Source organism: Acipenser ruthenus, chromosome 27 (genome assembly GCF_902713425.1).
Source record: "Acipenser ruthenus chromosome 27, fAciRut3.2 maternal haplotype, whole genome shotgun sequence".
Classification (NCBI taxonomy): domain Eukaryota; kingdom Metazoa; phylum Chordata; class Actinopteri; order Acipenseriformes; family Acipenseridae; genus Acipenser; species Acipenser ruthenus.
Genome location: NC_081215.1, coordinates 874,773 through 887,752, shown reverse-complemented (window position 1 = coordinate 887,752; position 12,980 = coordinate 874,773). Strand labels below are relative to the sequence as shown.

Genomic DNA, 12,980 nt, shown 5'->3' with positions numbered 1-12,980 from the left:
TAATTCTTTTTTTACTTGCATTATGTTGCTTTCTAATTAACTGGATGTAAAACACGCAGTACTTAATGTACAGAATGTGTAAGTGTTAACCTATCATATCCTGCACATCCTGGCTATTTACTGTACAGAGTCTTAGGAAGATTTCTGTAAGCCCTGTCCACTACCATAATGCAATTACCAGCTTTAAATGATTTCATTCACCTGCAAAGCAGCAGATGGTTCAGAGCCCTGTTACTCAAACCATGATCATTATAAAAGGTTCTGATAGTCCCAGGCAGAGACGTTGAGAACAGTACAGGACAGTTACTGCCTTTAACCTCTGGAGATGCGTGCAGCGATTTAACTGCTGAGCTTTTACAAAACTCAGCTATGCGCTACCACACCGAGATAGCTCATTTGCTTATCAGTTTTTGCTTTGCTAGTTTGCCACGCAGCCTTTCCTCCTCCCATTCATGTTATTAGATGACGAGAGACAGATGGCACCTCTGTCTGTGATGCCTGAATCCTTTCCGTGCTCCACTGTCTGCTGCGATCCCTGTTGGGAGACAGAAGGGCCAGCAAGCTCCACCACAGCTGGTGTCTCTGGTCTGCTCCTGGGTCAGTGTAGGGACTAATGCTATACCACACTGTGGTGCAGACTAACACGCTGCTTAACTGTACAGTGAGTCAGGTAAGTGCAAGCCACACAATGTGAAATGATTCAATGCAATGGGATTAATAGCTTCTTTTTTTAACATGTTATATACAGTACAAAAAATGGACATAGTAAATGCTTTAGTAAATATTTTACATACCAACTCCAATACATGTTTAGAGTGACATCATCTTTCAGTATTGTAAAGTTTCAATTAAAACAAACTTGATAGCACCAATTATAATAAGACGAGCAGGCTTCTCTTTTCTATAATGAATTAAAAGCATACAGTATGCAACAGACAGTTATTTCATTCACAACGCTGGCCATTAATACTGCATCATTACTCAGGCACGTCATAGTGATCACATCCAACCCAATGCTTTTAATATTTGAATAATGTGTTTTTTTATGCATATTTTGCAATACAAGTAATTCAAAGGATAATGTTGGCTCGGGTTAATAGAAAAAATACAAAACGAGATTTGATTGCTGAAGCAGCATGGGCCACCTTCATGAAGCATTTGCCCTGTGGGGGAAGGACTTGCACAGCTATGTACTTGTCAGCAGGCATGTGTGCTTTATCAGTGTGGCCCTGTGCTTTTTTTATTTAACCTAGGCAGGTGGAACAGGGCAGAGGCTGTGCGTGAACCGGCAAACACACACACAGACACACACACACACACACACACACACACACACCGCAGTGAGCATCATAACCACAGCACAAGAGAGCCAGGCTCCTCTGCATTCGTGTTTAGAAAGCTGTTAACCTCATCTCTCACAGATGGGGGGTCAGATCAGTAATGACAGTGCTTGCCACCTTGGTATAACATGAAGACAACGATTCACCGTCTGAAATTAATCCTTTGGAATTCACGTCGCTCACTTGATTGTTCCGTAGCATTATCTGCATCTAAAACTATTGCTTGCCTTTGCAGGATGCATTTTACTCCCTTCGCTCTTTTGCAAAAGCTGTGTTTGTATTGCTTTTTACACACCAGTGAAATTAAATATGTTCTTGCATACATCCATCCATAAATACATCCATCCATATGCTATCTTATACATAAGCTACTATTAACGTGAAGATCTATAAAAAAAAACATACAAATGAATAATGTTTCAGGCAGTCTGTACAGCAGCGAATGACGAGGAACAGAAACAAGTACAACTGGGCACACAGCAGGTTACTCAAGGTGCATTTGGTTCCCTGGCTTGCTAAGAGGCATTGTGGTTCACTGTGTGCATGAAAACAATCACTTCGAATTGAACTGTTCTGTGGCAAGGTGAGGTATCGGCACCCTATACTCAATAGTGCTCATTTAAAAAAAAAAAAGGTACTAAAATCTTCCTAGCAACTGTGCATTCAAAACGAGCCAACGTTTCAATCAAAGAGTTCAATGTTTAATGAAAATCTGCCAAATGTTGTGTTATTTGGAAAGGGAGTGGATGAGGCTGACTGGTTGAGGTACAATGCACAAGCAGTGCATTCTGTCAGTGACTTGTGCTTGGGTGTGTTCTCTTAATCATGTCAGGTGTGTATTGAGAATGGTTTAACTGTTCTACATGGCTAAATGTGTTTTCAAATTGTGTTAAACCAAAGAAGTCTCCCCCTTCGATAAGGTTTTGTGGTCAAAGCTGGGGGTCTCCAAACCCGCTAAGCTGCTTCGAGTGTCGTCTCTGAATAATGCAATGTCTTTCATGCTACTGCAGTATCCTCTTAGTCTCCCAGAGGCTTGTTTCCACACGCAGTGGATTTTAGAAGTGTGTCTCCAGCCAGGCTTGGACACAACTGCTTAGTGTCTTGATCCCTCCCTTTAGAAGCTGATCTCAAAAGAAGTTACTCTTTTGCAAACCAGCAAACTGCTGCCAAATAGTTCCCAGAGTGCAAGTACAGTATGCATGGCTCGTCAAACAAATGAAGATGACACAAGAACTTCATGGGCTTCTTTCTGCAACCCCCCCTCCCTCCCATCATCATAGCTGGTGCATTATTGTAAAAATGCAGGAATTGAAGCCCCTGGCTGTCCTATGGAAAGGAGGCTGTATCCGTGCAGGGGTGCTGGTGGCTGCCCGTTGGGATGCTATACTGCTGTTTGGAGGTGAGAGAGGTCTCCTCTTGGGCCTTGGGAGTGATGTGTTGGCTTGGGGGGTCCCCCTGGAAACCAAATAGAACAGGGGGTGTCAGTTTGCTCAATAGCTTATATACCTTGTGGATGGCAGCCCTTGGCTTTACAGCTGCTTTTGCTCACCAGAACCATGCAAACCACCCTGATCTTGTAATTCTGGCTTATTCCTCATGAACGTTGCTGATGAAACTCATTAATAGTGAGAGAGCAGGTGGGTGTTTACCTTCCTGGCAGGTGAGCCCGATCCACCCGTGCAGGCAGGTGCAGCGTCCGTTGCGCGGGTTGCACTGGCCGTTGTGGCCGCAGTCGCAGGTCAGAGAGCAGCCGGGCCCGAAGCGATTAATTCCGCAGTCTGGGGGAGAAAGACAATGATGATTCAGAAAGGGGAGGCTCTGTTAAAATGAACTCCTGGCAGTGTCCCCACCCCCTCTCCGTACCGATGTCACACTTGGTTCCTGTTTTCCCAGGGGGACAGCTGCACTTTCCGCTGAACGGGTCACATGATGCGTCTCCTTCACAGTCACATGGCCTCTGACATCGCTCTCCAAACGAGCCTCGCTCGCATTCTGAGGAAGAGCAGAGTGTGAGAGTGAGAATGCATGCTAAAATGCACAGCACAAGCAAAGTTATTGATCCTGCATTACAAAGGCAAGCTAGAAGCAGTATTTATTTATTTTTTTTGCTTCAAAAGATGTCAAGAAAGCGAAATGCTTGCCTAACCTTTTTCACAGTGGTCTCCACGGTAACCAGCCGGGCACAGACATTGGCCAGAGACGGAGTCACAAGTCGCCCCGTTTCTGCAGTCACAGATCAGCTGACAGCTTGTTCCGTGGAACCCAGGAGGGCAGGCTAGGAAAAAAATATAGTGCACATAGTGTTCTATTTACTGTGGCCCAAAAAAGGGTATAACAATATATATTTAATCCTGGCCGTGCTAATAATCTGACCCTAACATTTGAAGGTAATTTGCATGTTGAGGAACCAGAAGCCGGGTGCTAACCTCTTATTTTCCCTGACTCTCTTCCAATGTGTGTGTGTCTTACCATGTTCACAGCTGTGCCCGTAGAATCCCCCGGTACACTGGCAGCCGCCCGTCACCCTGTCGCACGTCCCGTTATTCTGACACCTGCAGTCCAGCTGGCAGTTTACCCCGTATCGTCCCGGGGGACACTCTGTAAGAAAACACATTAAAAAGGGTTTCGAGACATTCTGCTGCTGTAAGTGACCACCAGCAATCACCTTTAACATGTCCTGCCTCACCTCTCTCACAGTGCGGCCCAGTCCAGCCCAGTCCACAGGAGCAGGAACCAGTCACTGGATCACACCGCCCTCCGTTCTTACAGGAACAGGACAGCAGGCAGGCTTCCCCGAAGCGGCCCTTCTCACAGCCTGCCGTTACAGAGCAACAGTGTGTTAGCAAATCCACCAGTCAGTTCAACTGCAGTCTTTGCAAGTGCAGGTTTACAACCGTTAGGCTACCAGAAGAAACGTTTAAAGTTAAGAAGGAAGTCGCTGTCGCTTGGATCTCACCTCGTTCACAGCGAGCGCCCGTCTTCCCGGCTGGACATGCGCAGTTTCCTGTCACATGATCATGGTGCGCCCCGTCTCGGCAGGAAGACACCTGAGCGCAGTCCTTCCCGTAGTGACCAGCGGGGCATGCTGGGAACGCAACAGAAACACGCATTACCGTTCATGATGGCATTTCTGATTTCCCCAATGGGTTCAAGTTTAAGTGTATAAACGCTTTTAAACCTTAAATTGAAATTAAATGTAAACGCACACATCCCTCCCAGGAGCAGTGCAGGACACTGTGCTCCCAGATGAAATGTAAACGCACACATCCCTCCCAGGAGCAGTGCAGGACACTGTGCTCCCACATGCACACTGCTGGCAGTGATACTCACTGGTATTGCAGTCTGCTCCGATGTAGCCAGGCGGGCACTCACAGGTGCCAGTGGTGGTCTCGCAGTGACCCCCGTTCAGACACTGGCACGATCGCTCACAGTTAGGGCCATACAGTCCATCTGGGCATTCTGGGAACAAGAAGAATGGGTTTTTTTTATTTTATTTTATTTTTATTAAAGCCGATATCTACTCTTAAACAATCAATAACCTTTAACACAACAACAACAAAACATAAATCTGCCCCATAGAAGACAGCAACGACTTTACAGAAACGTAATCAAATGCCTGTGTTGTTTTGTATCTGGTTCGGTATATTTCATTAAATGCTGTACTGCAATAACATTGTAAAGGTTTTAATCCCCTCTTTGCTAAACGTTTCAACCATATTTCAATCCTCTTCTGTGCTTTAGCAAGTTGTATCCAACATATGCATGTAGAAGGCACTATACAGATACAACTTGTTGCTTTCTGGTAACTGTAACTTACTCAGCTGGCAGTCGTTGCCATGGTAGCCTGGCGCGCAGTAGCATGCCCCGGTCACAGGGTGGCACTGTTGGTTCTGCACTGAGCACTGGCACACCTGGTTGCAGTTGTCTCCGTAGGTCCCTGGAAGGCAGGCTGGGGAGGGGGAGAGAGAGAGGAGGTGAATGGGCAGTTTAGTGGCTCCTGGTCCCATTATTGTAAAGCTGCATGCTGCTTGCTCGTTCTTACTCTGTTCACAGCCGTCGCCGGTGAATCCAGGAGGGCAGCCACACTCCCCGGTGATGTGGTTACAGGAAGTGCCGGGGGGACAGCTGCAGAGTTGCGCACAGTTCTCTCCATAGGCGCCAGGTAAGCAAGCTGAAAACAAACCAATCAAAAGAATCACACTAAGCTAAACTGGATCTTACCATCTGCCTGCCTGTGCGTTTGATTAGAGGGCAGGGCACTGAGGGATAAACAGTGGTGTAAGTAACTGGAATGTGTAAGAAATGAAAAAAGGAAATATATATTTTAAAAAAAAAGTTTTATAGTATGAGATACAATAACAGCCGAGATTAAATATATTTAAATATTTTGATTTGTTTGCATGTTGACGGACCAAAAAGCCAGGTGGTTTTTCGAGTGTTCTGCATTAAAATAATAGACACAAATATAGTTATTGTGCAGTACACAACATGTCCAGTAGAGGGAAAGACTGCACAGTACAGCACAATCATACAGTACTCAAAGCACATTGCAGTACTGTAAACTGTCCCAGCTGCTTGAGTTTGATGAACGTTTTAGCAATACCAAACTGTTTCATTTTCCTTCATTCCCACACCAGTAAAGTTAGCGTGCAGTCACTGCACTCTGCGATCACCAGGGATGTTAATAGCGTAGTGTTTAAGGGCCGCATCTTCACAGCGTTTCCTCCATTCTTTAATGAACTCCTAGTTTGTTTTTTGAAAGCGGTCAAACGTCCTGACCTTTCTCGCACTGCCGTCCCCTCCAGCCCCGGGGGCAGTGGCAGGTCCCGGTGATGTGATGACAGGACGCCCCGTGCTCGCAGTCACACCGATCCTCACAGCGCGCGCCAAATGTTCCCACGGGACAGGCTGGGGAAGAGGGAACGAAAGACAGACAAGGAGTCACTTCATCCGCCTGCCGTTCACACAGCACAGGCCAGGGCAGAACTCGCTCATTGCAAGAGGTTCACATTCACAGGAGGGACAGAATAGGAAAGCCTCTTTTGAACTGAAGGTTATTTGGAGCAGATGACCCTGCCCTGGACACACACTCGTGACAGAAGCATAACCCAAGATTGCTTTTTAGCAGATGCAATAAATCACATTCAAAGTATTCCCTGTGGTTTTCGCAGTTCCTGTATATCTTGCAACACACAGCCTGACTCTGTGCTACTGTGCGTTTACTGCTGGCTGTGTGGCAGCGAGCTGCATGAAAGAGGCAAACTAGCACCTACTCTGCATAATGGAGAGTGAAGAGAATAATGAGAAGGGGTGAATTAACTTTAACTGTAAGGTCCCACCGCACTCAGAGTGCAGCCCCAGCCTGAATATAGGGTAATAAACACCTTATAAATGTCACAATCCATTCCGTGGAGCCCCTTCCAAAGCCAGACTGCCTGCCTGCCTGCCTGCCAGCCAGTGAAAACGAGTAAATGCTTTTAATTCACAAGCTTGGCTTTGGTATGGCCAAACTGAGGCATGATTAGTGATGTGAGTTCTCTCACTAGTTTTATTTTTCTGATACTTGATACAACAGTAAGCCTCAGTTAATAGTTTTCTGGATATCTATGTACCATTGCTGTATTTATGTATTACAGATTCATTGTATGAGCCTCAATCCTAACACGGGGTTGTTAAAAACCACAGCGCTTCTGTAAGATGTTTTGTTTCAGTGATCTCACCTGTTTGACACCTGTCCCCGAGCCAGCCTGCACGACACGTGCACTGTCCAGTTTGCCGGTCGCACAGGCCCCCGTTCTCACATTCACAGCTCTGCTGGCAGCCCACTCCGAACCTGCCCTGGGTGCACTCTCCAGAAACGAGATGGAAACGCATTGATTAGAGAGACTGGCAGAACCATTTCGAACCTGGGTACATTCTTTAGTCAGTTAACTCTTTACATACAGATTTCTGTGCCGAATTCTGCATTGGTTTCTGTGATTGCAAAATCATGGGGTCCTGGGGGTGACTGGTGATTAAACTTCAAAATAGTGTAGCGTTGGATATAAGATGCACCCAGCATGCCATTCAAATAGGTCAGGTGAGTAGAAAGCGTTCTTATTGCAGGCAGTCCTATACGGTTTCATAGATGTTAACATTCTGAAATCTGAATATTAGTAAATAAGGAACACTTGAAGACGTACCAGAGGACACTTTGTAAATGAGTACCGTTGCTTTAAATCCTGAAAATATTGTGCAATGTAGCCCAGGATGGTTCAAATGCATTTGCAACGCGGTCCAAGTCAGCAGTTACCCTACAGGAGAGGCAAGCTGCAATTTCAGTAGTTCCTTCCTTCATTTTTATGTCTTCCACCCCTAAAGGCATGTCTGGACACATGAAATGGCTGCCTTTTCTGGTAAACCACAGGGGCACAATCGTGGCGTTTGCGAAGTCTCAGCTGATGGGAACGCGAGTCATTCCTTGTCACTGCGGCTCCAGACTCTTATGTCTAAAATCTGTTTTCATTTATTTGAAAACCAACAGCACAGCAGCAAAGAATAGTTTCCAATGATGAAACAAAAACAAAAAGATCAAAGAAGAATAATGATTTGCTGTCATCCCACCGACTCCCCATCTACACTGTAGAAATCCTGTTTCACATTAGCTTTTATTTATCAGGAATCCGCACAGTATAATTGGAAGTGTATTTTGCAATCTTGTAGGACTTATACAAATTGAAGCCATCGAGAGTTTGACGGAATCTCCACGTATTCAACCGCTTTGAGTTGGCAAGCAGACCTCCAACTGCAGTACATTATTATATCCTGTAAGACAAACTCCAATCATCCTCACTGCTCTCGTCTTCTCTTCTTCATTAAATCAAACTGAGACAGAGCAGGATTTAGGCTGGAATTACTGCTTAGCCCTGGAGTTACTGCTAAGCTGTAATGAGACAGATCTCTCAGGCACAGGGAAAGTCTAGCTGGGACGACTCCTGGCAGCAAACTAAAAGCATTCTTCCTCTGTTCGAAATGTTTCATGTAATGTTACTGCATCACAATTGAAGTGGTTGAGGGTTCTGGATGGTTCACATACGACACTGTGAATGTCAATTCAATTCTGCAGCCACTTGACTGCGGTCCATTAGTCAGATGAAATTACCAGTGTGGCTGGTGACTTGAAACCAGTAAGTGTGTGCGTGTGGCCGTTCCCTGCTGTTTACTGGTCACCATGAAACCACTGCAAGAGTCTGCTAGAATTCCCTTCAGGGAATTTTACATGATATCACATGGTGAATATACAGAGAGTACTTACCCAGTTCACAGGCAAGCCCGGTCCACCCTTCTGGGCACGTGCATCGCCCGCTGACGTGATCACATGACCCGCCGTTCTGGCACAGACAGAACTGCTGGCAGCTAGCGCCGTAGAAACCAGCCGGGCATGCTGGGAAAGAGAGATGAAGAGTTAGAACTTTCTCGTGCGTCAGGGATCAGGGGTCAGGGGTCAGGGGTCAGTGGAGGGGTCGTGAGGGGTCAGGGGTAGTTACCTTGCTGGCAGCTGGGTCCGGTCCAGCCCCGTGCACAGACGCATTGCCCGCTGAGTGAGTCACAGCTCGCCCCGTTGTGACAGTCACAAGTCTGATTGCAGCCCTCCCCGTAGGAATTAGCCTGGCAGGCTGCGGCACAAACAATGTGGAAGCCATTAGAGTCGCCTGAGGCAGTATGCAAGTTCACAAAGTCAGTAAATCTCATTTTGTAACAAACGTGTAACAAAAGTCTTTTTTTTTCCCATGCAGTTCTGCACAGCATGCAACATTGTGTTTTCCCTGAAGGAAGTGTTTGCTGTAATTGGGCGGGTTGTTGGACTCACTCAGGTTGCAGTGAGGTCCGATCCAGCCGGCCGGGCAGGCACAGGTACCGGTCAGGAGGTCACAGTGAGCCCCGTTCAGGCAGTTACACTTCTGTCTGCACTCCATCCCATAGAACCCCTCCGGACAGGCTGCAAGAACGCACACAGATTCACTACAATCCTCCGGGACACAGCCTGGCAGGTAACTAACACCTGGAGAAAATGTGCAAAACTTTCCTTCTGCAACCCTGAGCTACAGAGTCCTGCAGCCTCTCATATTCAGCAGCTTTGGCACCAAGATCTATGATCCAGTAACTCAGAGCTGGGATGCAGTAACAAGGGAAATGGTCTGGATTTTAAGCTGTGTGTTAAAAGCCCCTTCATTTAAAAGCTAAATACTGCAGTTGAAAAAGAACATGCAATGTGGAAATGAATGTAACTTATACGGCACAATGGCAGAAAGTATCATCATGGCATCACTTTCTGATCGTACTAAATTGAATAAATCATTCCTCCTCACTAAAGCACTGTGGAAAATCACTGTTACAGCAAGGCTAATATACTCCTGAAAGCTCAGCTAACGGAAAGTCATTCAGCTTTCCTGGTATAGTCCTAGTAGCTTTTGAAGACTGCAATGAAGAGCTTGAATCCCATAGTGATGCACCCCTCACAGCACCTGAAGAACTTGACTACTCACGCCTCTCGCAGAAGGTCCCAGTCCAGCCAGGCAGACAGATGCAGGCTCCGCTCACATGGTCGCAGGCTGCTCCGTTATCACACTGACAGCGGTGCCGACAAGCCGTCCCGAATGAGCCAGGGGGGCATTCTGAGGGCAAACGAAAAGTTAAGGAGAGGGAAAAGAGGTGCTGGCGCACTGAGTCTGTTAAGAGAGAAGCCTGGCTGGAGCAGCGAAGGGAAGCTCACGCACTCTGGTCACAGTGGCTGCCGCTGTATCCCGCCTCACAGATGCACTGCCCCGTCACCGCGTCGCAGCTCCCGTCGCTGTTCCTGCAGTCACACGAGTTCACGCAGTCAGGACCCCAGCGGCCAGCGTCACAGGCTGAAACCAGAGGAGAGCCATGATCAAAAAACATGTATTGTACAATCCAATAAGAATGACAAGCTTGCTTATTAAGTGCGATAGAGCGTACCTCTCCTGCAGTTGTGTCCCGTCCAGCCTGGGGCGCAGGTACAGCGTCCCGTGACGGGATTGCAGCGGCCATCGTTCTCACACACGCAGCGCAGCAGGCAGCCCTGGCCAAAGCGCCCCGCCGGGCACTCTGCACAAACACAGAGAGAGAGAGAGCAGAGGTCAGTGCCCATGTCAGCGACTCCTCATTGTCTCTGTCACTCCTGTACCTACCATTCTGACAGAGCTTGCCCATGTAGCCTGGCAGGCAGTCACACAGGCCGGTCTTCATGGCACACACCCCTCCGTTCTCACACACTGGGCAGGTCTCCAGACAGCCTACTCCCCAGCGACCCTCAGGGCAATCTGGCACAGGAGAGAAGGCACAGGTTCATCACCTCTGGGACTACAAACACTGTGGACAGGGGTGCACATCTATCATGCTCAGATACGTTTTTTATAGTAATAACTGGGTACTTCTCACTTACCCAGTTAACCCTTTCACTCCTGAGTTATCAAGTTGAATAACTCCTTTATTGACTACACATGAGTTGTTGTTTTACATATATTTATACACGACCTAGGAGTCCCCTGAAGTTCCTATGTGATTTCCGAAGGCATATGTTAACATATGCCGCTAAGGAAAGGCGGGTCTTCCTCTTTCAGGACTGAAAGGGTTAATTCATGTCTGAATGGATTCTTCATTGGCTGTCGGCGTTCTAATGTTGTAAGTGAAGTTTAACTCGAGTCTGAACATTCTACACCTCTGCGACCTTCCATTACAAAGCCAGATGTGTCTGTTATTACAGCGTTTAGTTAGTGAGAGCTTGGAGATAAGGAAAATAATTACAACCACCTCCTTCCATCCCAAAAAAGGAACAGAATCTCTTCCACGTCCTTTGTTTTAAGCACGCAGTTTTAAGTGTGCATTTATAAAATAACCACCGGTATTTATGTGCAAAGCCATCATTTGATAGCTAGTGATTAATGTCACCTCGTTCACAGCCGATAAGATTTCCACTTCCGGGCCAAATCACGAAGCCAAAACCACTGGGTTCAATCTCTGCTGGGACGTCCCGATCGAGCCAGACCTCTGGCACCCAAATAGAGCGCCTGTCACCCCCTCTCATGTCAACGAAACATCAAAGAATTCAAAGAACCGTGAACCCGACCCACCCTCTTTCTTTCGTTGCCTCCCATCCGTCTTATTATTTGGGAGCCCCAAACTATTGCCTTGACTTTTCTACTGCAGTCCCTCCACACAACTCTCGGCTCGGAATCGGAAACACATGAAAGGCATGAGAAACTTACACTCCACTTCAAGTTCTTTAGGTACAAAAAAGAAACTGTGCCAGATTGCTGGTGCCACATGATCAGTTTCCCAAATATCACAGCTAGTGCCACTTGTTATTAAATGTGTTTTGTGTGCACTTGCAAGAGTGTATTGTGCTTTGTTTCCTCCTGACAGATCTCCTGCAGGATCCCCTCATTATTACTCCCACGTTAAAGTGCGCTTGTCTGACACCCAGTCCCCTCTCCTCTCACCTCGCTCACAGCTGGGGCCGATCCTCCCAGCAGGACATCTGCACTCTCCGCTCACCCTGTCGCACGGGGATCCTCCGCAGGAGCATGGCTCCAAGCAGTTCACTCCGAACCTTCCCTCTGGACACGCTGTCCCAGCAGGAGAGAAACAAAGTGTCAGGATCCCTGGCTGCAGCTGTACTGCCCCTGCTTACCTGTGTTCTGTGGCTAGCTTGCTGGACTGCAGGTGTGGAGAGAAGCAGTGTGGAAGGTAGTTAGTTTGGGTAGATCAGTGGAATGGGTTCTGGACTGCAATGTGGAAGGTAGTTGGTTTCTGTACCGTGAGTCCTGGGCTGTGACACAGGAGGTTAAAGGAGCTCAGTGTATCCTTTGGCATGCACTGGTATTAGGGGAATTAACAAGGGGCCTGAGAGGTAGGCAGAGTGGAGGCAGGCTGGCGAGATGGGCGTTGTCATTATGGTGAGAGCCCCAGGTATACACATTAAAAAGGAAAAGTAAGTCTCAAAATTGAGAAGGAATTGAAGAAATAAACAAAAAAAAGAACTCCATTTCCTTGTTTTCCCAAAGTTGTTCCTAATTGATGACAGATGGTTTAATAGCTTCCAGGCGGCTTACAGTGGCTGCCAGCTCAGTGTTTCTATACAAATATTTCTGTTATTTCCAGTGATACTCTCCTTGAGGAACCACAGGCATTTTTATAAGCCCCTGATAGATGATTTCCAATGTCACTGCTGAACAGGCGATTAGCACGGACACCTTGGCAACAACCTTGGCGACAACCAGCAGCAGGCAGTCAGCTTGAGTAGAACAGGGGGGTCTTTGGGGCAAAAAAATTGCAGCGACTCTCAAACACAGCTGAGTTTGAATCTCTTTGGAAACAGGCTTTCCAAAATAAACTGGTTATTAAGGACCAAACGGAAACATCCCAGTTTCTAAAGCCAGACAAAATCTCAATGTACTTTTTTTTGTTTGTCGTTGTCTGCCCAGTCTATTGCCTGAATTACAAAACAGGAGATACAGTTACCAGAGATTAAAGCACATGCCATACCATGATTTAAAGACCAGTATTTAAAGGATTAAGGAAATGTGCATTTGACTCATTGTTTGTTGTGTTTAGTTGAAAAATGCAATGAGTTTATGG

At 46.8% G+C, this 12,980-nt stretch overlaps 1 protein-coding gene across 3 annotated transcripts in view; it reads right to left on the bottom strand.

Annotated features, from left to right (window-relative positions):
- Nucleotides 1-709: 709 nt before the first annotated feature.
- The window catches only part of LOC117963782 (multiple epidermal growth factor-like domains protein 6), an 84,282-nt gene continuing 72,011 nt past the window's right edge, over nt 710-12,980 (bottom strand). For all 3 annotated transcript variants that reach the window (XM_059002647.1, XM_059002650.1, XM_059002649.1), the window contains 20 exons: nt 11,843-11,968; nt 10,532-10,663; nt 10,320-10,448; nt 10,097-10,228; nt 9,866-9,994; nt 9,190-9,318; nt 8,867-8,995; nt 8,635-8,763; nt 7,061-7,189; nt 6,120-6,248; nt 5,383-5,511; nt 5,158-5,289; nt 4,671-4,799; nt 4,297-4,425; nt 4,027-4,155; nt 3,810-3,938; nt 3,487-3,615; nt 3,204-3,332; nt 2,990-3,118; nt 710-2,795 (listed from right to left, as the gene is read on the bottom strand). In XM_059002647.1, coding sequence (XP_058858630.1) covers nt 2,722-2,795; nt 2,990-3,118; nt 3,204-3,332; nt 3,487-3,615; nt 3,810-3,938; nt 4,027-4,155; nt 4,297-4,425; nt 4,671-4,799; nt 5,158-5,289; nt 5,383-5,511; nt 6,120-6,248; nt 7,061-7,189; nt 8,635-8,763; nt 8,867-8,995; nt 9,190-9,318; nt 9,866-9,994; nt 10,097-10,228; nt 10,320-10,448; nt 10,532-10,663; nt 11,843-11,968 — 2,531 coding nt within the window. In that variant the 3' untranslated portion in view covers nt 710-2,721. The remainder of the gene's footprint in view (nt 2,796-2,989; nt 3,119-3,203; nt 3,333-3,486; nt 3,616-3,809; nt 3,939-4,026; nt 4,156-4,296; nt 4,426-4,670; nt 4,800-5,157; nt 5,290-5,382; nt 5,512-6,119; nt 6,249-7,060; nt 7,190-8,634; nt 8,764-8,866; nt 8,996-9,189; nt 9,319-9,865; nt 9,995-10,096; nt 10,229-10,319; nt 10,449-10,531; nt 10,664-11,842; nt 11,969-12,980) is intronic.